Raw genomic sequence first — 26,161 nt, forward strand, 5'->3', positions numbered from 1 at the left:
TGTAATTCAAACTTATTTTATGTCCAAGACTAAATTGATCATAGGGAAAAGTGACTGGTGTTCCTTGTCCTTTCATTTCATTTCTCTGGACGCTTTCTTCATTGGTTTGCATTAGCTATAGTGTAACTTTTTATTGTGTTTTGGTATTTTCTGAGTGTCTAGATTGGCCTGTGTGCTCTTTTCTTTGGGATGAAATTTGTAATAAAAATTATTTTGTAGCAAATAAATACTGGCGACAGGAATAATGACAATGTGACTACCAGTGGTTTTCACTTCATTCCCAGTGTCACGTTTAGAATTTTCATCAAACTAGGATCTTCAGAATAATTGCAAAAAGCCACATGAAAAAATGTGCAAGTGAAAACTTTTTTTTTTTTTGAGACGGAGTCTCGCCCTTTCACCCAGGCTGGAGTGCAATGGCACGATCTTGGCTCACTGCAACCTCCACCTCCTGGGTTCAAGCGATTCTCCTGCCTCAGCCTCCTGAGTAGCTGGAATTACAGGCGTGCATCACCACACCTGGCTAATTTTTTTTATCTTTAATAGAGACAGGGTTTCACCATGTTGGCCAGGCTGGTCTCAAACTCCTGACCTTGTTGTCTGCCTGCCTCGGCCTCCCAAAGTGCTGGGATTACAGGTGTGAGCCACCGCGCCCAGCCAACATTTTATTTTTTATGGCAAAGAATCAAGACTTTGTTAAGAGCCTAAACCGTGGATTCAGCTGGATCTGAGCTTGATACCATAGTGACTTCCTAGTGACATTGTGCCAATCACTTTACTGTCCCAAGCTGGTTTCCTTATCTGTAAAACAAGTCTAGTATCATTTGCTTTCAAGATTTGTGAGGATTCAATGAGATCAGTTAGATATAAATCATTTAATGTAGTGTCTTACTCCATGTAAATACTCCATAGATACTAATGGTAGCCGTTTGTATTGTTCTTATCTGAACCACAGAGTTCAGTCTAAGTTATCTTTCTCTTATGGGAGAAACTTTGCCTTAGGTCAGAGTGAATGTTGTCATTATGCCCATTGCACTACAGGTCTCTGTGTTGTTTGAAAAAATTAAGAAGGACTTTCCTTGAATGTATATAAGTGTGCACATACTAGCTTATTTATTTACCTGTTATCAAGAGAAAATAACCCCTTAACCTCTTAACATATGTATGACTTGACTACTAGCTAAACCAGTAGGTATTAATGGAATAATTCAGAATTTATATTGTCTGTACCTGAAAATTCATTTTGTAAATGCAATTAACTATGAATGGAAAAATGGTTGTAGCCATCTGTTAGCAAATCTCAATTCATTTAAAACTAATCCTATTTAGCTTTATGCTGCTCTACAATAAATAATTCATACTTGATATTTCAAATGCTGTATTATTTATGTAAATTTTCTCCTAAAAGACTCACCTAAGACTTTTCTAGAAATAAAATTGTTTATTCAGTAAAGTACCTGCACAGATTAGAAGGTTAAATATTAAAGTTTATTTTTTCATGATTGCACTATTCTTTTCTATTTTTTTATACCTATATAAACTTAATTGGTCAAATATCTACCACTCACTTCCTTAAATGTGTAAAGAAGCATCCAAATCCATAATACTCTGTTTATCACAGCTTTTTTTTTTTTTCCCCTTTCACTGTCACTCAGAATCGATAGGGATCCAATTCTAGCCTGTTGAAATGGTCCGTTTTGCTCCAAGACTTTTTTTTTTTTTTTTTTTTTGAGATGGGAGTTTCGCTCTTGTTGCCCAGGCTGGAGTACAGTAGCGTGATCTTGGCTCACCGCAGCCTCCACCTCCCGGGTTGAAGCGATTCTCCTGCCTCAGCCTCCCGAGTAGCTAGGATTACAGGCATGTGCTACCACGCCCGGCTAATTTTGTATTTTTAGTAGAGACAGGGTTTCTCCTTGTTGGTCAGGCTGGTCTTGAACTTCCAACCTCAGGCGATCCGCCTGTCTCGGCCTCCCAAAGTGCTGAGATTATAGGTGTGAGCCACCATGCCTGGCCTAGCTCCAAAATTTTAAAAAGCATTTGCCTCATTTATGAGTTTGAGACTTTTAACATGATTAGAAATAGGAGATCATGTACTTTTTCCAGCAAGTGAAAAGGGGGAAACAAACACCAAAACCCCATCTCCCTGATTTTTTTGGCTTTTCAGAAATAATACAGCCTAGTTGTTTCCTATGGCCAGTTCTGGGTTTTTCTTGACAGTGTCTGTAACTGTTCTCATTATAGTCTAATTCTGGATATGAGTTATGTGTTTACAGTTTGATTTACTGAGCCATGCCACTGCATTCTTGTTAAGGTTATTGATTATTGCCCATTCTGTTCTGCTGTGTATTGATTCAGTGTGTGACAATGAGTTAATTGTATTACTTGATGTTGAAGAAGGATCAAATATCTGTTCAAAGGGGATGCTTGTAGCCTGTGTAATTGAGTTGGCTATTTCAGGCTTTTAACATGTTGTGAAACAATTAGGAGAAAGTACAGGAGGACCTCTGAGGGCAGGGAACATAAAATTTGTTTTCAGCTTTTTCGCAGTTGCCAAAAATGGTGCGGTAAGGCTTTCCTGGAATTAAGTAGTCAGTTGGTATTTGGTTAGCAGATGCTTTGTAAAACCTAATATATTCCCATTATATTTCCTTTAAAAATCAAGGGGGTTAACACCTTTAGATTGTCATGTTTTATTGAGAAAAATCCACTTCTCTGAAACTCCCTATTACTGGATATAAGAAAAAATAACAAGCAAGATGTGTTGTGTATGTTGGTGCCCACATTTTGGAGGAAATTACAGAGATAGAAAATTAAGCTAAATTATTAAGAATCTGATGAGTTCTTTTTGCTTACTACAGTTTTGTTTCGTATTTGATAAAAAAAATTCCATGTAATAACATTTAAGATAAGGCCAGTATTATTTTCTTTGACATTATTTTGCAGTTTGAATTTTCTAAGCTTTAGACAATTCACACTTAATGTAAAAAAAAAAAAATTAACCTTCAGAATGAGATCATGGTGCCATGGTTCTCTAATGAATGTTACCTTTTGTTTTAGCAGCTCGGTTGGCTCTAATCCATGGAAAAGTTTTTATTTCCCATCAGCTCCAAAGTAGGAGCCAAACCAAAGTTTAAAGAAACGTTTTCCAGCAGACAAGTTTCTACAGATAATATCAATAGTGAAAGCGTGTGAACACACACACACACTCTCTCTCTCACTCCTCTCTCACACACACATATGTGCGCGCACACACACACACGTCTTATGGAAATATTAAATCAGGAAGAATTTCTGAAGTTCTCATAATAAAAATAACTGTAATATTAATAAAGTACTCCTTATCAGTTATTTCTCGTCACATTGTGGCCCCAAGGGTTTGCTTGACTTTTCAAAATGTATTTGCTTCAGGATAAATTGAAGAAGTACCACTCTCTCCCTGTATTAATACCTTTCAGGGCTTTCGATCTGTAACCTCTTGTCACCTCTGGTTTATCTGGCTTAGCATATGAATTTTGAAGAATGAGGGAGCATAAACAATTATGACTGCCTTTTAAAAAATGCACGTTAAACCTGCGGCCTCAAACTTGTCAGTTCTGAACTTTAACAGTAGAAAAGTGAAAACTCGGCGTTGAAAGTAGAGAGTGTAAGAGATTTTGCCAGTTGGACCACTTTGCTGCAAATACCTATTAGACCCAAACCTTTCTTTTGCCTAGTGATCAGCTATACTAATAGCAAGATCCACTTAATTCCATGTGAGTCAACAGCTTGCATGGCATGCCCACTGTGTGCAAATAGCTTCTCAGGTACTTTTCCAAGCGTCCTGCCTGCACAAAGCAGAAGAGACTTGGAATATATTTATTTATTCTCTCACCCCACTGCTTGCTCTATCACCTAGACCTTCATGCTCCATCACCTAGTCCTGCTTGCTCCATCACCTAGTTGGAATTTCTAAATCAACAGACATGGGCAGATATATATTTTAAAAGCTGTGTGCCTCTGATTAACAACCATTCCTTTAATACTGCTGAGAGGTTCTGGGAACGTAGTATTTTTGCCATGACTTCTCAGTCTATAGAGAAGATGTATTTATCTCCTAAGGATAAAACCATCTGGAAATTTTCACATGCTCCAGACTTTCAGATAGAGCTGGCTTTGCCTTCTCTTTTTCTTCTTCCTCCTCCCCTTCTTCCTTCTTTTTCTTCTTTTATTTATTTATTTTGCTTTGCTTATTAAAACTATGGATGAATTTTTAAAAAGATTAAGAAGATGAAATAACCTTCTCACCTACTTAGTAATTTCTTATTCATAGTTAGAAGGTACAGTAACTGTTTCATAAATGTCCCCATTAAATTTCTGATTCAAAAAATATATATTTTTCTTTATAAATACCGTTTCCTATGATTTTTGGTCCCTAAAAAGCAAACAAAAAAAAGCTACTTGATGGTACATTGGTTGTAGTTAGCAAGTCTCCATTTTCTACAGATCTTCCATTCTGCTTTATTAACTTCCTTTATTAATGATAAATCAGCCAGTTGATAAAATAACGTGTTAACTTTTAAAAGATTCTTATAAATTTATGTGGAGTTCCGTGACTACCTGATATGACTTTGTGACTTTTTAGTTGTATAAAGAATTTCAAATTATTTATTCCTTTAAAAAAAATTTTTTTTCAGAGACAGTCTCACTGTCACTCAGGCTGGAGTGCAGTGGCACAATCTTAGCTCACTGCAGCTTCCACTTCCTGGGTTTAAGTGATTCTCCCACCTCAATCTCCTGAGTATCTGGGATTACAGGCATGCACCACCATGCCGGACTAATTTTTGTATTTTTTGTGTAGATGGGGTTACAGCATGTTACCCAGGCTGGCCTTGAAATCCTGAGCTCAAGCGATCCACCCACCTTGGCCTCCGAAAGTGTTGGGATTACAGGCATGAGCCACCGTGCCTGGCCTGTTTTTTGTTTTTTTTTTTTAATCTTGAAATAACTCCACAGAGTTATCTCCAAGTAAGTCTAATATCTTCTCTTTGAATTTCTAACTGATTCTTATTTGTAAACCCATAGAATCTGTAAACCCACAAACAAATGTTTCTTCATCGATCAAGTTCTGTTTTCAAATAGATGTTCAACAAGATGTTCAAAAAGACGATAAAGGATACATTGTAACCTAAGGACTTTATTTCGTTCATTTGGTCTTTTACCTTTTAATTGTAGTGGACTTAAATGTATACAGATTTTCTTGTGCAACAAGTAGTATCCTTTAGCTGCAACAAATGAATAGATTAGCCTATGTGAATATAGTTTTGCAAAATATTAATATATGAAAGTAGTCCTAAGACTGCAAGTACTGTTGCTTTAGAACTTCATGCATAAATTGGGTGTGTTGTTACAGGATACAGAGAAAATTGATGGTCAACCTTAGCCTGTAGTGTATTTTGACAGCATGAATGAGTCAAGCAAGCAGTTTTCCAGACTGTTTAATGGTACAAAGGAAAGGGCTGCTAAGGAAGTCATTCTTATGACTAACTGAAAAATATTTTTCTTAGTGACTGTTCTAGAGAAAAACAGGTCACCGTTGGAAGAAAAAAGCAGTCTCACGTTACAAGCATTTTGAAAGTGGTTTGATCATTAAAATGTGTTTATCTTACGACAAAACTTAAAACGGATACTGCTTACTATATTTGCAATGTCTTGAAACTCAACAAGAAATTATGTAGCATCATTACAAGTTTTAATTCATGGTAAAATTTTGGAGATTATATTTATTGAGCGATGTTTTTTATTTCATTAGTACAAATAAAACTGCATTATCATAAACATAAAGATAAAATGTTTTAAGTTTATAAAATTACTGCAAATTTATTCCACTGTGTGGTTCTAAACTGTATTTGAATTAAAATAGGACTTGATTGATGGAGAATCATTTGTTTGTGGGTTTACAGATTCTCTTCTAGGTAGTTTGAAAAGATTCATTGTCCAGCAGCAACTGTTCACCCAGAGACATAGTGCTTAGCATGAGCTTGATGGATTCAAACCACTGGGTTTATCATTACTACATAGATCTTTGAAAAGACAGGCTGCAAATCTTGTTTCTAAGCTGTGACTAGCTATTATTATGTCAATTTGAAGAACAGAAGTAAAATCAATCCAGATTCAAAAAAAGACACTCTACAGTCATTCACAGACTGCAACCAGTTCAAATTGTAATATCCTGCCTATTTAAAGTCCCCTGATTATTATGATTATTCAATATCATGTTAATATTTAAAACTTGGAATACAACCTACTAACCTTATTTTTATTTGTACTACTGGAAGTTCCTCTAGCATTTTTGAAGTAGCTTGGAAAAAAATTGAGATTCAGTTGTGGTTCTACTTACATTTTTACTAGAGTAAGTTGGAGAGACAAATCAGTGAGTAGTCAAGTCTTCATATAATCAAAGCTTTTAAAATATGATAACAAAAACTTCAGATGTTAGATTTAGCTTCATGGAAAACCTTTTTTTGGGGGGCCTAAGTTTAAAATGTGTTTTTTCTTTGCATTTTAAAAGATTGCTTGTGCAGTGTTCAATGGTTTTGTTTAGCATTTAGAGATGATTTTTTCCTTTGTCACTTTCCACATTGAACTCTACTGATTTAGTGTGTCAGAATTGCTGTCAGAAGAGTCCTTAGAAATGATGTCATGCAGTTCATTAGTTTTACAGATAGGGAACCAAGGAGTGGTGAGGTTAGGGTTTAATCATATTCATAAAGATCTTGAGGTCATTAGGACCCTTTAAATGTGACTAGTTAAATCACAGCAAAAACTAGAATATATTGTCTTCATTTCAGGAAAATGGCATCATTGACACACCTGACAGATGAAAACTGCTATTAAGGTCGAGTCCAAGTGACAAAACTTTCTTGACTGTTCTGAGGCCTTGGTTACGGTGGCATTAAAGTTTTATACTGTTTTTTTTTTTTTTTGGCTGGACAACAGACTCTCCAAAAAAATGCATGTGTATACATTATGCTTATTATAAAATTTACTAATAAAATGACATGGAAGACAATTAAAATTATAATAAAATATACAATGCTCAACATTTAAATTCTATATGGCCAATTGATTCTTACAGAATGCCTTTTTGATTTTTGTCCAACTCTTGCATCTATAGTCAACCTGTGGTGGCAATTGACAGAAGAGTTTAATTCATTCTTTGTGCTCTTACTCCTGGGTCCCTCATTGTACAGTGATCATCAAATGCAACATCCTTCATGAAAATGAATAGCTTCACTTTTTGGCATTTCCTTCCTTTTTATGTGTCATAGAATACACTACATTATTCTTGATTTTACAGTTAATTTGTAAATTTTTTCTAACCCCCACTAGTTTATAAACTCCTTAAGAATGAGAAGCTTGCATTAATCACTTCTATATATATAGTGTTTTGAATATCCTTGGCATTCATTAAATGTTTAGTGAATTGAATGCAATGTTTCTTCCAGACTATGACCAATAATTGTGAGAAGATTTTATGTGTTTTTAAATTCAACTTTAGAGAACTTCTTTTTATGTAATAGGACATTTGTTGGACAGCAACATGTAATTACTCATAAAATGTTTCTCTGCGGAGTCCAGCATCCTTCATTTGTGATAGGACTCATCCAGTTAAATTGCTCAGGCACTATAATGGACTATTTATGTTCTGTTGATGTGAATTTCTAGAACAGGCCTTTCCTTGGACTCATGCCATGTTTTGTATGTTATCTTGTGCAGGCAGCACATGGGGACCTAGTCAGGCTTCCTGATATGATAGCTGTATATACAGCCCATGTCTCAGAGGGGAATGATAAATTGGCCTGTGCAGTGACACAATACACAGTTATTTTGGTGACAGTATTAACTCTCTTTTCATAAGGGTGCTTTGTTGGAAAACTATTCAGCTTAACACAGAATATTTAGCTTTCAAAGGTTGCATAGGGAGAAATGATACTGCCAGGATAGAAACATTATCAGTTTTTTCTTTCTTTTTTTTTTTTTTTTTATCTTTTTTGACTCTACCGAGAATATTGAAAAGAGTTTTGATTAGTATTGGTGTTTATTACAAGAGGAACATTCTGGGAACCAGACTACTAGTATAATTATTATTGTTTTTATTATCAAACTAATAGCACTAACAAGGACATATGGTATTTGTCAAGGGATTCCTATATCTCTGTTACACTTAAATTTCTCTATACTCTAATTTTAGAAAAAAAGTTGTTTTGTCTTCCAACTGTGAATACTTTATAGCGTTGCAACTTCTACTTCTAATCTTTAATCTGAAGTAGAAAAGAGAATCCAAGCTTCCAAGAAGTATGTCTCTAGACTCTGCCACTTATTAACTTGCTCCTTATTTTTTCTCTCCAACAATTATTTTAAGATCTGTATGATATAAGCTATTTTTAGAAGAACTGAAAAGTTCTAGAGAGTAAAAAAATGTTCCAGATTGTGTGTTGGTGCCAGTAGTACTGACAATTAAATATTTGATTGAGGAGAAACCTACATTTATCCACTTTGAAGAGGATCATCAGGGGAATTAAAAATTTAGTACTTCAGGCTCATTAAGAGTTAGAATAGAGTAATTATGTAGCTGGTAACAAATGCTACAATCACCACTTGAGCATTGTGATATGTTACTCATTGAGACTTACTGGCCTTCTTCAGGGAACTTCAGATTTTATAAAAGTCATTTGCTTAGAGAGTAAAGTTCTGCTAATCCATTATTTTAGTTCTGTCATCTTTTTCTGCAAATAGGGTGAGTTTTCCGAGAAGGTAAGTCCCTGGTAATAATCTTAAAAATGATACAACTTTATAGAATATCTCCCCTTGGCATGAAGCAATACTTAATGTCTTGAACAGTGAGCCTCTTGTTCATGCAGCATTTAAAAGAGATGAGTGTAGAGGTCTTCCTTCTACATTCATTTTATTTGTTAGTAATTGAGAAGCAGGTCTAATTTTCTAATCTTGCAAGTTGGGAAATTATTAAAATGCTCAAGAGACAGTAGATCAAGCCTGGTGTCCCTTTCTCCATCAAATTTTAAAGGATTTTTTTTTTCCTCAGTAATTCTGCCTTTGTGTATTTCCAATCTTGCTTCCTATTTGCATTGCACACAGTGGCATGTCAATTTCAAAAGAAAATGTATTCAGATCTACTTTCAAACTAACTGAAAGAGATAGTGGTATTTATTTTATCCTGAGGTTTTGTTGTTGTTGTTATGGTTGTTCTTTGTTTTTTAAATCTGGACATATCAGTAATCTCCTAAGAGAATCTATTCCAAACACAGAGACTGTTTATTCTTGTTTTAGATACTATTTTAAAAGCCAGGTTATGTTATTATAGTATAGATATTTTAAAAAATAATGAAAACAGACTTTTTTTTAACCATATTTTTGTACTGCATAAAAATGCAGTGACAAGAGAAAAACATTAGAACTCTGTCATACTCCTAATATAGACCATTGCTGTTAGGTTTCTAACTCCATGTTCCCTGTCTGGAAGCTTTATAAGGCTGTGCCTTAGTCTTCTTAAGCCTAACACATTGTAGCCTTCCAATAAATATTACTTTATTTGTATTAAATTTAAAATGGAATAGAATGTGGTACATCACCAGCGTTCATAGCTCCTGACCCATGTCATAACTTTCCTTGCCCCATCCCCAAGATTAAAAAAACACAAACTATTAGACTAATTATAGTCATTACAGTTGTAAATTAGGTCATGCATTTCATTAAAAATTGACGCAGCTCCCTTTTTGAAAGGCTATGTCACGGAAATGCAAACTAGCCTTGTATATAGAACACTAAAATCATTTAACTTGAATTATTCTAATTACGATACCACAAAGATTAAAAAATACATCTATATTATGTCAGTCTGATAACTGGGCTGGGAAAAAATGTCAGTTTTGATATGTAACAAGATTGGTATGAGTTATTTTATGTAACAGTTTTATTGATTGATTTTTTTTCATTTATAATCACTAATTTTGTGAGGTTTTCTCCCCTGCAGCAGTGGACTGAAAAAGTTAACATTTTTCTGCCATTTATAAGCGCTAAGAGTAGAAATCAATAGTTAAATTGACCTAATAAAAGATTTGTGCATCCTACTACTGTGACAAGAAGAACAACAGAAAGCAACATGTATAGACTCTAAACAAGGCTCAAGGCACATTTTGCATTTGTTTTGCATATGAATTTAATAAGCATGAGACAGTGCTAGTGAATTACATTTGTTTTATTGAGTCTATTTAAGCCAGGATACTGTTAAGTAATAGGCTGACGGTTTGTGGGAGCCAGATTCAGTAACAGGTCAGCAACAGACTTGCCACATGCCAAAAATGGGGTTATACTGGTTTCAGTTTGCTAACTGCCTAAGTAAACTTGTGTAGAATTTGCATTTTTTGCTTTGCAATTACTGGTTACTTCTCTTTAACATTACATTTGCATTCTATGTAAAAAATAGATTTTATATTTAATTCAAAATTTATCCAAATGTACTTACTCATTGGACATTATTTTTAAATGATAAAGGAACTTAAAAAAGTGATAGGATCAATATAGTAATAATTCTAACTCCCTTTTATACCCATATAAAATTCATTTAAGTAGACTTATTCTTTCAACAATATTGTTAAATAACCTAAAGGAATTTTTTTAAAGAAATAGTGTAAACATACAAATATGAATAATTTGAACTCCCTTTTATATAAATATATCTGTATTCACTAACTGTAAATAATTTTAAAAATATATATGTACACACACGTGCGTGCACACACACACACGTCATGCCTTAACAATGGGGATATATTCTGTGTGTCATTAGGGTATTTCATTGTTGTGTGTACATCATAGAGTATACTTACACAAACCTAAATGGTATAGCCTACTACACATCTAGGCTGTATAGTACGGCCTATTGCTCCTAGGCTGCAAACCTATACAGCCTGTTATCCTATTAAATACTGTAGGCAGTTGTAACATAATGTTATGTATTTGTATATCAAAACATACTCAAACGTAGAAAAAATATTGTGTTGTGCTATGAGGTTATGATGTCTACAAATGTCACTGGGTGGTAGGAATTTTTCAGCTCCATTGTAATCTTATGGGACCACCATCATATATGTGGGTCCTTTGTTGACTGAAGCGTTGTTATACAGCTATTGACTATAGTTAGTGAAAAAATCTAGTTCTGTGATTGGTTTTGTTCCCTCCTTTCTTATGATCACTATTCATTCAACACCTTTTATATGACATGCAGTTTGAAAGCACAGGGTATGCAAAAATTATCCCCGTTTTCGGTTGCAGTATCTGTTGCTGACCCAGATAACTTCATTTCCTTCAGCTGTGCTTTCATTTTCAACTTCTCTAGTTGGAAATAAATCCTCTTGTGTTGCCCCTTGAGGGAGGAATCGTTTAGCAGGAAATCACTTACTAATCACAGTTCATTAATCACATATAAAGAATACTTTATAAATGTCAACTGTCATTCATAGAAAATGTATGTTACCTTGAGGAATGTCTATGAATTACTTATTCATTTTCATTGCCTTTCACACATTATATTCCTTAGGAGTTTATTAATTTCAAATATAAATTGACTATGACTTATACAGAGTCTTGCAAACAAGAGAGATAGTAGTTTTGCACCTTTTCTTTGATTTACTTGTTATCTTCCTGGTCATGTAATTAGTCTGTTAAAGTCACTCTGCCTGTATAGCTTGTTGAAGGTTACAGGCAGTGGAGTGCTGGAACTGGCTTATGCCGAGACCTCTTCCCAATTCCATGTTCAATGATGTCTTTGTTGATAGCTTAAAATTGGCTATGGTGAGAGTGTTTACACTTTGGAAATTGGCAGATGGCAACCATAGTTCTCTCCTAGACAACCACTTATTAAACCCTTAGCAGCACTCACTGTTTACAGTGTTCTTTTTCATTTTTTAAAAATACTTTTATTATGAGGAATAGCCATGTAGAATTTTATTTCCAGATATTTTGTTGTTTAAAACACTAAGAACATCACTCACTATACCAATTGCCAACTGAGTAACTGGGAAAGTTACTTAGCTTTTCTGTGCCCAAGTGTCCTTATCTGTAAGATGGGGATGATAATAATAGCACGTACCTTGGGATTGATGTGAGGTTGAATAAGAAACACATTTATTTCAGTGAATACATAATGACCTGGAATGAACACTCAAATGATGCTACCTCTTATCTCTCTGTACTTTAATTAATAGATATTTATTGATCCCTTACTAAGTACTTAGTATTTTGCCATGTACAGTGGGTCATCTACTGAGACTCAGTACCTCTCACATCAAGTTATTAGCCACATTGACCTGTGGCATATGACTTCTTTTGATGTTCCCATGTAATGCCCACCCCCCCCCCCCCGCTTTTTTTTCATTTGTTTTTGTTTGTTTTTTGGTCTTTCTGCCTGGGACTCTTTTTTCTTCCTACATGAGTTTTGCAGACCTTTTTCATATTTATATATGGCTCATACATTCCCTCCTCTAGAAAGCTTCTCCTCACTCTAGACCTGGCCACATAACTGTTTTGCCTCTTTGCTTATGTAGTTTGGAGTATGAATCATAATTATGTATCTTACTCCATCTCTGCATTTGATTCCACAGCCTACGACTTACACCTTTGTGTTCTTAACCTCTTAGTAAGAAATGCCTGACACGTAGTAGACTGACTAGAAGTGTACATTGAATGTTTGCTGGTTAAAGGAATGGAACATGGACTTCACTCATAGAGACCTTACTATTTGGTTGAAGAGATAATGCATACACATGTGACGTGAAGGTAAACACAAAATATATTGAAGATATCTATTTTTTTTTAGTTTATAGTTAATTTTTACATACTATATATTTTTGTAGTAGGTAAGTCAATTATTTTCATGCTACAGATATGGACATTTATGTATTTATGTACAAATACATTGATTTAGGTTATCTAGGCCAGATTGTAAGTAGCAAAGCCCGGTTTGTAAACCAGGTTTTGTGACTTCAGGTTAGAAATATTAAAAAAAAAAAAAATCCTTGATTGCTCTTCCAGATATGAACTCATTCTTTTTTTTTTTTCCCCTGTGATTTCTGTCTTTTTTGTTTGTTTGTTAAGTTTAAAAAATTTATGGCAATTTTTAAATGTACATAATATTAGAGAAACAATATAACAACCCCCTCCATGTATCTATCAGTCAGCATTTTGTATGCATGTATCCGTATGTGCATCAGCCAACATTTTGCCCTTTTTGTTACCTTTCACACTCCTTTTATCCCTGTAGCATGTTAAAAGAAGTCTCAGACATCCTATCATGTCACCTATACTTCTTCAGTAGTATCTCTGACAGTTAAGAACTTATTTTAAATATAACTCCATTTCCAAATCTATGAAAATTGACGACAATTTTATTGTATCATTTGATAGCCACTTTATGTTCAACTTTTCCTGATTGTCACAGCAATGTCCTTTTTTAATAGGTACGTTTTTCCAGTTAGCATCTATGGTGTCATTTAGCTTGTTCTTCCATCATCCTTATTTTCTGTAAACTAAAAATTAGAGTCGAGTTTAACTTTAATGTTATTTATTATTATTTGGGGGGAACATTTCCTAGAAGGTTCTGTATACTTTCTGTTTCATCATATCAAGAGGACATAATTTTAGTAATCCCTGCTTTTAATGATGCTGCAATCTATCAGTGAATCAGATTGGCCTGGGCCAATCCTTATAAAGTTCTCCATCAGACTTGGATCCAATGATTTCACCTCATTGTTGATCATTTTGTAGCCATGATATTTTTTAGAGTTTGCAAAAATGGTGACTTTTAATTATATAATTTCTGCTGCGTTTATTATCAAGAATTTTTTTCATAAAGAACTTTTCATAGTAACTAATGGTCAACTTCAAAATATAGTTTATATCAGAAAAAGGGAAAAAATGCATGATATTTATCAATTTTCAGAATCAGATATTCTCTTCTAATATAAGATCTAAATAAGGTTACACATATAATCAAGGATGCCAGTAAATTTTTCTAAAAAATTTTTCCCTTGGAAAAATTATTTATTTATTTATTTATTTATTTATTTATTTATTGAGACAGAGTTTCCCTATTGTCTCCCAGGCTGGAGTGCAGTGGTGCAGTCTTGGCTCACTGCAACGTCTGCCTCCTGGGTTCAAGTGATTCTCCTGGCTTAACCTCCCGAGTAGCTGGGATTACAGGCATGCACCACCATGCCCAGCTAATTTTTTTGGTGTGTATTTTTAGTAGAGATGGGATTTCATCATATTGACCAGGCTGGTCTCGAACTCCTGACCTCAAATGATCTGCCTGCCTTGGCCTCCCGAAGTGCTGGGATTACAGGCGTGAGCCACTGCGCTCGGCTGATAAATTATTTGAATTGCTTCTCCTAATTTTTTTTGATTAATTTGTTTTGATAACATTGTTCCTATGGTAATATTATCAAAAAAGTTTTCTTTCCTTCCTTTTTGTTTATCATTAATGTGCCTCTGTATGGTTGAATTTATTTACTCAGAAGATATTTATTAGGCATCTGTCTTTTTTTATCAAGCTCTGTGCTAGTCCCTGAGGATTTAGATATGAGCCCTGCTTTTTTCTTTTCTTTCTTTCTTTTTTTTTTATTTCAGACAGACTCTCACTCTGTCACTCAGGCTGAGTGCAGTGGCATGATCTTGGCTCACTGCAACCTCCGCCTCCTAGGTTTAAGCGATTCTCCTGCCTCAGCCTCCTAAGTAGGTGAAATAACAGGCATGGGCCACCATACCCAGCTAATTTTTGTATTTTTGGTAGAGATGGGGTTTCACCCATGTTGGCCAGGCTGGTCTCAAACTCCTGGCCTCAAGTGATCTGTCTGCCTTGGCCTCCCAAAGTGCTGGGATTACAGGCTTAAGCCACTGTGACCGGCTGCTTTTTTCCTAGAATATATAGTTTGGGTTTCTTTTCCACTCATGATGTGATTTAAAAAATTGAACCTGTTGTATATGAATGTGGTTTTGTAAACTATAATATTTGGTATCATATACTATATTTTTTTCTATATATATGCTACTGTATATTCATATACTAGCATTTTTTTTTATAGCTTTCTTTGGAGTTCTTGGCCTTAGTGTCTAAAATAGTGGCAATAAAGGAATTTGGAAGTTAAGTTGTTCTTGCTGACCCAAAGAAAAATCAGATGTTTCTGTTTAGGACACTGTATGTGACAAACAAGGAAGGTTTTATTAATTTATTTTTTTGAAGAAGAATTGATGAGAGAATAATGAGAATTCCTCCAAGATTAAAAGTAAATTATAAGATCCTGTGCTATTTTAATGTAAGCCAACATTTGAATTTAATTTGACTTCTATTTTCAGTAAATTAGAGTGAAATTTTAGGGATGTCTTTATCTCCTATAGTGTGTGTTTTGCCAAGATTTATTAAGGGTAATTTTGGATTTTAGAAAATTTACAGTTTCTAAAGGCTTGTGAACGTTTTATATTGATAGAAAATGTAAGTAAGACTAGTAACAAACTATTTTCTCCAAAGGATCCTGTGACTGACACAAAAAATATGATATAATATTGAATCTGCCAAAAGATGCACTGTTAATCTAGGGTTATGTTATGTTGTTATTTTATTAGGTATGTGATACTATGCTGTGAATTTTAGAATATAGGTAATTATTTAAGTAATTATTATAATTCTAAAAATCTTCTGAGATGTTTTCTCTAAAGCAGAAACTCAGCTTTTACTCATGTTTAGATAATGTGATATAGCTGTTCTAGATATTTGAGATTAGGGTTGAGGCAAATTGTTGACATATAATTAAAATGTATTTTATAACTAAAATTTAGAAGAATGGAAAAAGTTTACATTGTATTTATAAGACTTTGCTAACATGCTTTATGACATTACGGAGAAGTACTAGGAAGAAGGAGATCTTTAAAAGGAGTGACATTCTGTTTGCTTTGCTGGAGTACCTTATCAGGAAATTTGAAATCTTAGCCCTTTAATTGTGATATCTGTTAATTCTAAAACTTATACTGAATTTAACTTTGAAGATCAACATATGGATCTTTTTAAAAACAATATTTACTCTATCAAAAGATTAGTTGTATTTTTGACTTGAGGAAATAGCTTAATCTGAACAGCATGAAACTTGACAAAAAAGTTTGCTAATACATAAATATTGGCTATTTTAATCTGTTGAAAACGGAAGGCTAGTACCAAGGGAGACGGTAGTAAAATTATAGAAGGAGCTAGTGAAAAGTAAACATTATGCAACATGAAAAGAATACTAGGGGAAAAACTGACAGAGTAGAATAACAGGAAGATTAGTCACTTCTGGAAGGAAAAAAGTAGGTAGGGGCAGGGGGATGAAGTACTTTAAACAGGAATGTGGAAGTGGAAGTGCTAGGGCTAAAAGACAGATATGAGCTTATTTGGGAGCTAAACTGGGCTTTGAAAAAGGAATAATACTGGTAGCATTTAATATCAAAATTTAAATTTTTTATTAACAATAAGAAAAAAATGGAGAAAAATTTTTGTTAGGGATTATAAAATGCCTGTTAAAATAAAAAGACTTATATTTACTCCTTTGTGGAGCTGAATTGGTTTCGGTCAGACAGCAATATCAAATGCAAATCAAGAAAATACATTTCTGAAGCCAAGGCAGGAGATTTCTTGACCCCAGAAATTTGCGACAACCCCAAGGAACATAGTGAGACTCTGTCGCTACCAAAAAGAAAAGAAAAGGAAAAGAAAAGAAAAAAAATTAGCCAGGCATGGTGGTGAGCACCTGTAGTCACAGCTACTCAGGAGGCTGAGGTGGGAGGATTGCATGAGCTTGGGAAGTCAAGGATGCAGTGAGCCATGATCAGCCATTGCACTCCAGCCTGGGCAATGAAACAAGACCCTGTCTCAAGAAATATACATATATATTTTATCTTATATATATATATATATCTTATATATAATATATAATATCATATATAATATCTTATATATGTCATATATATAGTATATATAAAAGAAATATATATATATATAATTTCTTTCAAAACCGGTCAAAGTTCTTTTACTTTCAAGTGATGGATAAAATAAAAGCATTGTGGATATCATGGGATATATGTGCTATTGGTTTGAAATAATTTTCACTTTTGCATTTATTTATCTGACAAAGGAGTACCAATCTCTAAATATTTTAAGAATTATTTCTATGAATTCTCTAAAAAATATAAATTGTAACTGTCTATATCATACAAAAATATTTAGCAATCTTTATAACAGAAAACAAGATAGTAAACATTGTGTGTATGTTCATGTGTGTGTATGTGTGTTTATTGGTAGTCTCATTAATCCCTAGTCTCTACTGACGTTATTAGGGACATTAGTGGAACAGATTTTGCTGAACACATTTTCAGCCACTCTGAGTGTTCTTAGGTATTTTATTTATTTAGAGACTGAGTCTGTGTTGTCCTGCCTGGTCTCAAACTTCTGGGTTCAAGCGATCCTTCTGCCTTACTTTCCCAAGTATCTGGGACTACAGATGCACACCACTGCCCAGCTAAAATGTACTTTAAATAAAGTAGATAATTCTGGGGTTATCTCAAACTCCTGGCTTTAAGTGATCCTCCTGCCTCAGCCTCCCAAAGTCCTGGGATTACTGGCTTGAGCCACTATGCTTGCCACCTCTGGGGTTATATTAGCATGACACCAGGACAAAAATCTGCCCATTTTTATATCAGGAAAAAAAATGCTACTTTCATTTAGGTGCAGAAAATGGCTTATGCCTATTGAAATAAATTCAGTCTAATTTAGACACCTAAGATTATTATTTGATATAGCGACATGGAATACATCACTGTGTGTCACTGAATTCATGGAAATGCAGTACAGAATGCAATATAGTAATCCCCCCTTATCTGCAGTTTCAGTTACCCATGGTACAACACGATAAGATATTTTGAGACAGAGAAACCAATAGAGAGACCATATTCACATAACTTTTATTACAGTATAATTGTTGTTTTATTATAGTTATTGTTGTTAATCACTTACTGTGCCTAATTTATAAATTAAACTTTATTGCAGGTATGTATAGGAAAAAAATAGTATATTTAGGGGTTGTTACTGTCCATGGTTTCAGGCATCCTCTGGGGGTCTTGGAATGTATTCCCCATAGATAAGGAGTATCTACTATATACAATCAGGTTAGCCATTCCCATTGATTTTATTACAAATTGCAATGCTTCCATGGCTCGCTTACACATAATTTGCTTAGGTAACTTTTGCAGAAAGTAACCATTTTATGTGAACACCAAATACTGATAAAAAAATCTCTTTTTCTCCTTTTCCCTCTCTTACTCTCCCTTCTCCCTCTCTCCTTTCCTGTCTTACTCCCTCGTTCCCGCTCTTCTTCTCTTTTCATACTCACACAGACACTCCTTCCCCTACACACACACACACACACACACACACACACACACACACACACACACACACACACACACACCCTGCCCCTGGGCATAACTGAATAGGAAATGTTTATTTTCCAAACTACAGAAAAAAACCTTATCTCAAACACTGAAAGTCCTTCCTTTTCCTGGTTTGGAAACACTAAGTCATACTGAGTCACTTGTAGATTTTCTTTAGCCAGTTTTATTTAAAGCATAAAGTTGTGAGGACAAAATGACTCAGGAATTTGTAATGTACCATTAGAGCTTTTCACTTTTAGGATGCTAGTTCATATTCAGATGACTTAGTATTAAAGATTGATGGGTTGTTTACTTTCTAGAAGAACCTGAGGAGCTCACTGTAACTTCACTTATTTTGACCTAAGTATGGCCTAGAGTTTATGCTTATTAATTCATTTATTTCTCGGTAAAGCCATGTCCAAGGAATTAAATAAAAGGAAATGGACCCGGTAAGGGTTGATGAATAAGAAGCTGTTACCTTACTCATTTACATGTATTACTTCAAATGTTATTGATTGATTGATTGATTGATTGAGTTGGAGTTTTTGCTCTGTTGCCCAGACTGGAGTGCAGTGGCATGATCTCACCAACCTCTGCCTCCTGAGTTCAAGCGATTCTTCAGTCTCAGCCTCCCAAGTAGCTGGGATTACAGCCTCCCCACTACCACACCCAGCTAATTTTTGTATTTTTAGTAGAGACAGGGTTTCATTATGTTGGCCAGGCTGGTCTTGAACTCTTGACCTCAAGTGATCCACCCGCCTCAGCCTCCCAAAGTGCTGGGATTACAGGCGTGAGCCACTGCTCCCGGCCTTGATATCTCTTTAAAAATAAAGTTTGTTAAAATGATCAGAAACTTATATGCAGCTGATTGCACTGCCATTGACATCAGTGAGAAATAAAAACTATAGCTATAGTGGTTAAGTTGAGCAGTTGGAATCTGTAAGTCTGTATCTATCTATGTTTTATTTAGATGACTGGATAAAAGAGTCGTGATTCCTCCTAGTCTATCACGTGGTAATGCCAAGGTCAGAAAAATCATTTGTTATGATCTATCTTATGTAAAAGCCTGTGGAGTTACTTTGTTTTCCTCACTCATAAGATGTCAAAATGTGCTTTCTAGAATTTTTGAATAATTTTTGCTTAAATTCAGTGTTAAAGTTGGAGACTGAAACAAATTTAAATCTGTTGTTAGCCAAAGAGTAAATCAAGCTTATGTGGGTGCAATATATAACATGACTACCCAAGAAATTCTGCAAAAAATGTAGTTGTCTAGCAATTAGGTACAGAGTTGTCATCTTCCTTCTATGATAACTTTTGATTATAAAAATAATTGAAGGTAAATAAACTGTAAATGACACACCACCTCAAGCTATGCCACATGGGCACCTAAATAAGTTCTTTTTAGTAAATGCCACCAAATGGCTGTATTTCTTACAGCTTATGGCTAAATTCTGACAGAGGGGACGTGCCTTCACCATAAGAGTATTTTCTCTCTGAAGTTTTCATGGTTTTGTGTGTGTGTGTGTGTGTGTGTGCATGCGCACACACTAGTTTATATTAGGTTAGAGTTTAAAAAAAGCTGAAGATAGCCAAAATTAGTCCAGAGAGTTAGACTTGCTGCCAAACTAAAGAAATAGCTTGGTTTCAGTATTCTTCTGGCTTCTCAGTCTTAACATTTGGGGACCTGAGTGCTTGATTTGAGCTGACTGAAATTACCCAGATGGCCCACTTTGGGTCCTCAAGAGCTAATTAAAGGAAGTCATTTCAGTTGCTGAATAATCAAGGCCGTACCTTCCTCCAATGTTGGTTTCAGCCCACACCTTACAGATGATCGTTGGCTTTCTGAAGCTCTCTCTAAACTCATAATTATTGTCTGGACCCTGCATGTAACTAAATTAATTTGCCAAGGATGGGAATGAAATATAAGTTTTATTGGCAACAATGGTAATCCCCCAAAACAGAATGACAGATACTGTGATGGTAATAATGTTACTGCCCTGTTAATGCCTCCGAAGATAAGATACACTTGAAAAATAATGTGAAAACTGAATTTGTCCTTGACTTGAAAATCTGAGAATCACATAAAATGTTTGTTAACTTCTTAAGCTGGTAAATATCATTAAGAGAAATGGACACATATAAGATAAGTTTGTGTACATATTTGTACACAATTAAGTTTTTGAAAAAAGACAGGGATATCAGATGCTCCTGCCACCAGGGTTCTGGCCAAACACGACATTTCCTACTCTTGTTTTTGAAGAGTTCTAACACTTCATCAGTTTTCAAGTGTCAGTAGAGAGTGGGCATAAAACCACAATTTCAGGAGCTGCATTCTCTGGGTCCAGATTTCATCTTTGCTACTTATTAGTTGTATAACTTTTGGCAACTTAACATTATATGCCTCAGATTTATCAGATATACCCTATTACATGGGAATGTGTCTACCTTGTTAGGTTATTGTGACTCTTAAATAAGTTAATACATGTAAAGAACTTGTGGAATTTCAGGGCACACAATGTTACCTTACCATTGATATTATTTGCTGTTATTAAATCTTAATTTTATGTAAACATTTTAAAATGTCTGTCTCGTTAACAATAAATGTGCAATATACAAATAAATGAAAATCAAAATTAGTGGTGGAGTTTTAATGAAATAATTTAGAGCTCCAGCTCTGGAACTCTATAATCTTCATTCAAATCACTGTGACCTTGAAGAAGTTATGTAACCTAACTAAGCCTCAGTTTCCTTGTTTCCAAAATGGGAGCAGTACTAATATCTAATCCTTAGAGGAATTGTGAAAATTAAATGGGATAACACGTATAAAGCACAGAGAACAGTGCTTGGCACTTAATGAGTCTACAGTGTGTGTTAGCTATTGTTTTATTAATTCTGTCATGATGAAGTGAACACTGTGATGCAATACTTTTATACTTAGAATCTGCCTATATAGGGTTTTCAGTTTTGCTAATGAGGAGTGTTATTCTCTGCTGTGTAAAGAACACATGCTTTGGTGTTTATAATTTTTCTCTAATAGGTAAATGATTAGGAAAAGAATAACCTGTTTTTTTTACTTATCCTTTGTTGAGATATGTAAATTATACAAAAAAAACTGTAGATGGCTTTTTATATCTATAGGATTTTAGCTCTGGATAAATCAGTTAGGTAAATGCATTATTAATGTTGGAACCTGCTTAACTCTGTTGTCCAGCCACATTGTAGCCACTGGTTAAGTCGAACGCCACTAGAAAGAAAAGCAAATAATCAAAAACATCAAAATGGAAATGAAATATGGAGCAAGGAAGTCATTACTTCTGTAAAATAAAGGTCTGAGACCTAATATTTTCCCATCGGTTGGAAGTATTGATTATGAAAACATTAGAATTTTCAGTAAAATTGTTTCTGTGCCAAGATGGCAGATAGAATATTATGAAAGAAATGACCAAAATTGCATATGACATTTATTTTATATGGTAACATTCTTTCTTTCATTAACAGGAAATTTTAGGGCAATTATTTGCTTATTGGGAATGAGGAGGATGAATGAAAATTTAAAAAGGATTCATCAAGTCTTCCTTATAATAAAGTAAACTTTTAAGAGCATGTTTTTCCATAGAATTAGAAACTTAGAATTTCATAGTAACAGTGTATTCATCACCTCATTTGGGGAGCAGATTTTCAGTATGATCACAGGAAAACACCTGTTTTGACACTCTGAAAAAGGTGCAGACGTACGGGCAAACTCTCTGTAGGTGTAGAGTAAATAAGAATGCTTTGGCTAGCATCCTGCAAGGAGGTGGGTCTAAGTGGTCTGCTCCAGCTTCTGCTGCTGCTGCTGCTGCTAATATTGCTGGGAAGGAAAAGTGGCTGACCTGGCATATCCATTACTCTTGGTGCTGCAGCAGTCACTCAGGAAATGTTGTTTAAGGGGAACCTTCTGGATCCTTTTCATGGCACCATGGCAAGAAGAAGCTGTATCTTATCTATGGAAGATAAAGCATGGAGTTGGCTAATGGATGCTGGTGAGTGAATAAGGCAATTGGGGAGCCAGTTTGCTAAGATACCATTTGGGTAGGCCTGCTCGCTCAAGGCCTGAGATGACATCCATGGGAAATGGCTTTTGGTATTCTGTACATTAGAAACTGTTTTAGAGAGGAACCGTGGTTTTCACATTGGTGATCTGATCTGTGATTCTGTATATGTTCCATAAAGTTCTCATTTATTCTCTGCTTCACTACTTGAAATACTAATACTGAAGTTTGTTCAGTACTTCAGTAGATGGAGCATAGTTTTCCATGTAACTTCTTAGTCACTAATCTCTACTCTTGTTTTTGACTTGCCCTACAGTGATTTTTTAAAATAACTCTGTGGTATATGAAAGCAGTTGTTCCTCCTTTCAATTCTAAGTGAGCACCTTTTTTTTCCCACAACAGTAGATTATAGGATTTTAAATTATCTTCCCTTTTATGATTTACATCAGACACAAACATGTCAATAGTTTACTTTTGTCCAATTAAAAATTGGAAGAAATAAGAATTTTAAGTTAATCATAGAGATGTAGGTCAAATTTTCTTAGAATTATTATTCTGTGGTTAATAGGTATCCCATAAAAACGGTAAGAGCTATGTTTGGGAACTTACAGTGGCATAGTAAAGGTTCTGCCAAGTCATGGGGGAACAGACTTGTTTAACTTCAACTTTTAACAGATTCATTTGACCAACCCCCTCTCCTCAACTCTTCTTTTTTGATGAAGAGTGCCTTTCCACATGTGGCACTACCAGACAGTAAGTATTTATTGAGCACCTACTATGTTGCTAGGCAAACTAGGTGCTGGAAATATAACTGTGAGCACATTCATCAAAAATTTCTCCCCTTGCGATGCTTAACAACAGTTATGAAAACCTTCGTTTAGATGATCTGATCTTATGTAAGATACTTTAATAACAACATAATTTTTATTCAAAAATGTAATCTAAAGAGCTTCATAAGTGAATAAACCTACAATTTCTGATTGACAATGTTTATTTACTTTGTCTTCTCTTCCACTTTTTTGGGGGTTTGTTTTGTTTTTGTTGTTTAGATTGTTAAAAACTGGTTTTCACCAATGGGATTAAGAGCATAGGTGCAGAATACAAACTGCAATTGATTTTTAATTTTTTATTTAAAGTCAAATTATTACCTTTAAAAAAAGGTCAGCCTCCATTTGGATTCTGCCATAGAGGCTTACACAATCTTTCTGCATTCAAACCTATCACATTGACATGATTATATTTTTAAAAAATTAAGTTTAGTTTAAGTCAAAATCTAACCTTAGGCACTGTCTCTAAGATGAAAAAGTATTTTTAAAGGAAAATTTAGATTCCTCATTCTCTTATAAAATCCCAGTTCCCTCAAATTTAAAATACTAACTGCTTAGGCAGTACTTAACATGTCGTAAGGTGGGAGTTACTTCATTTTATAACAATGTCTAACTCTTAGTGACTTATCAGACAGAAGTAAACCTTGCACAAGCTATTCTTGATAGCTTTTATTTCCTGTGTCACTTAGAATATATATTTTGCAGGTGAGGGGAGAAATCAATTTTCCCAACACAGGATAGTTTGAACCATTTGTCTCAAAGTAAAATAGACTACTATTACTATTTTAGTTACCTTAGAACTAAATACCTTGGAATAGAAGAAATTAGATACCTGAAGTCAAGAATTACACACACATAACTGCTTTTAGGCAATAGCTTTTCTTCTTAACTAATTACAGTTATAAAGTCCATGGTTAATTTGCTTCGAGTCTTGAAAAAATGAGAGTTCCTAAATGATCTTGACCATTTTCATTTTCATTTCATACATATTAGGAATTATTAAAGTCCTGTCAGAGTTTATACTGAACCTCTGACTTGATTTTATCCAGCTCATCAAAGCAAAATTGTCTTAGTAGCACTCTTTTGTAGCTGTTTAATATTTAATATTCAATGGGCTCCTTAAGGTGAGTTCTTGAAGGCTTGTGAGTAGTTGAAGAGCTGTGAATGGTGGTTAACAGGCTATTATCATCTCCTTGAAAAGCATAACATGAAGCAGAGATTCAGAAAAATCTTAGACAGTGAGTAGTCTATCTGACAGTGCATCAAAACTAAATTAGTTGGCCAAGCACGGTGGCTCACGCCTGTAATGCCAGTACTTTGAGAGGCCAAGGCAGGTGGGTCACTTGAGGTCAGGAGTTCGAGAACAGCCTGGCCAGCATGGTGAAAGCCTGTCTACTAAAAATACAAAAATTAGCTGGGTGTGGTGGTGCACGCCTGTAGTCCCAGCTACTTGGGAGGCTGAGCCAGGAGAATTGCTCAAACCCGGGAGGTGGAGGTTGCAGTGAGCCAAGATTGCGCCACTACAATCCAGCCTTCCAGCCTGGGCAACAGAATGAGATTCCATCTCAAAAAAAGAAAAGAAAAGAAAAGAAAAGAAAAGAATCACCAACTAACTAAATTAGTTATATTTTCTGTCCTTCCTCTTCTTTATCCTTTTTCTTTTTCCATCTTTTGTTCTTCTCATCTCTGCACTGCTTATCTACTTGCTTCTTCTTTGTATTCTTCTCTTATCTCATTGAATTTCTTCCGTCTGCCTCATCTGATCATAATAGAAAGTGATAAGTTTGATAAAATGTGTATTGTACTTACTAAAAACAATTTTAATTATCAATTTAAAAATCAGTTGTTTAACCTTCTCTCTGTCTTTCCATTTTCTCATCTAATTCCCAATAATGTTGCCTTTTAATTTCTGCTGCCTTGCGGATCAGCACCCTGGGATTTTTTTTTTTTTTGTATTTGTAAATTAAATATTGAGATGACAAGATATAATAATTTTATGTCACTTATTAGATTTTTAACCATAAATGCCGTAGGCATGCTATAATATGTATTCCTTACTTTTCTTTCTAGAACTAAATCTCCATACCCACTTCATCCGTGTTTTTGGCTTATGTATGGGATGCTAGAATGGCCTATCTCCGTGTATTTTGTTGCATTTCTCCATTGCTTCTTGTGTTCTGGTGGGAATCTTGGTGATTCTTTTCAAGCACTACCTGAGCTCTGTGCCAGTTGTTCCTCTTCTCCCAGGGTGTTGTGCTGCGTGGTCATGTCTCCACTTCCTCAGCCCTGTCCATTGACAGAACCTTGGGTTCTGTGATGGCTGCCTCTAAACCCTTGTGAGAGCGGGGAACATTCTTCCCCCTGCTGCTACAGTTGAGCACCGTGCTGGGTACCATGTTGCCCTCTACACTTGCTTTCAGTTGTTAAGGCTTCCCAAGCTTTGGCTGTGGCTCAGTGATCCTGCTGTCAAAACCCTGAAACTTTCCTAGCCTGGACACTCAGTGGTAGCAGCAGGTGTTGGGATTTCTCCAAGCCCCTAAGACTCTGGGAGGAAGAGAATGGCTGTTTGACATAGACCTCAGGAGTTTTCAAAGCACCAAGAAACCTCTCCAGAAGATATGTAAAGGTAAGATTCTGATTTCTCTAGGAAGCCGTTCTAGAAGCTAAAAACAAAACCCTGTAGCTATGGATTTAATATGTTAGTAGTTAAAGAATGTCCTTGGGAAACTCTGTTTTTGATCAAACCAAAATATGAGTCTTAGGGAACTACTTATTAAAAACTCTTATAGGAAT

The 26,161-nt window shown here is 35.0% G+C and overlaps 1 protein-coding gene across 28 annotated transcripts in view; it reads left to right on the forward strand.

Annotated features, from left to right (window-relative positions):
* MBNL1 (muscleblind like splicing regulator 1) overlaps nucleotides 1–26,161 on the forward strand; it is a 199,804-nt gene that overhangs the window by 44,129 nt on the left and 129,514 nt on the right. For 4 of the 28 annotated variants that reach the window (XM_063602983.1, XM_063602984.1, XM_063602980.1 and 1 more), the window contains exon 2: nucleotides 22,413–22,532. The exons of the other annotated variants lie outside the window; for them this stretch is intronic. In XM_063602983.1, coding sequence (XP_063459053.1) covers nucleotides 22,527–22,532 — 6 coding nt within the window. In that variant the 5' untranslated portion in view covers nucleotides 22,413–22,526. The remainder of the gene's footprint in view (nucleotides 1–22,412; nucleotides 22,533–26,161) is intronic. 28 annotated transcript variants of the gene reach the window in all.

This window comes from Pan paniscus, chromosome 2 (assembly GCF_029289425.2).
Source record: "Pan paniscus chromosome 2, NHGRI_mPanPan1-v2.0_pri, whole genome shotgun sequence".
Lineage (NCBI taxonomy): Eukaryota > Metazoa > Chordata > Mammalia > Primates > Hominidae > Pan > Pan paniscus.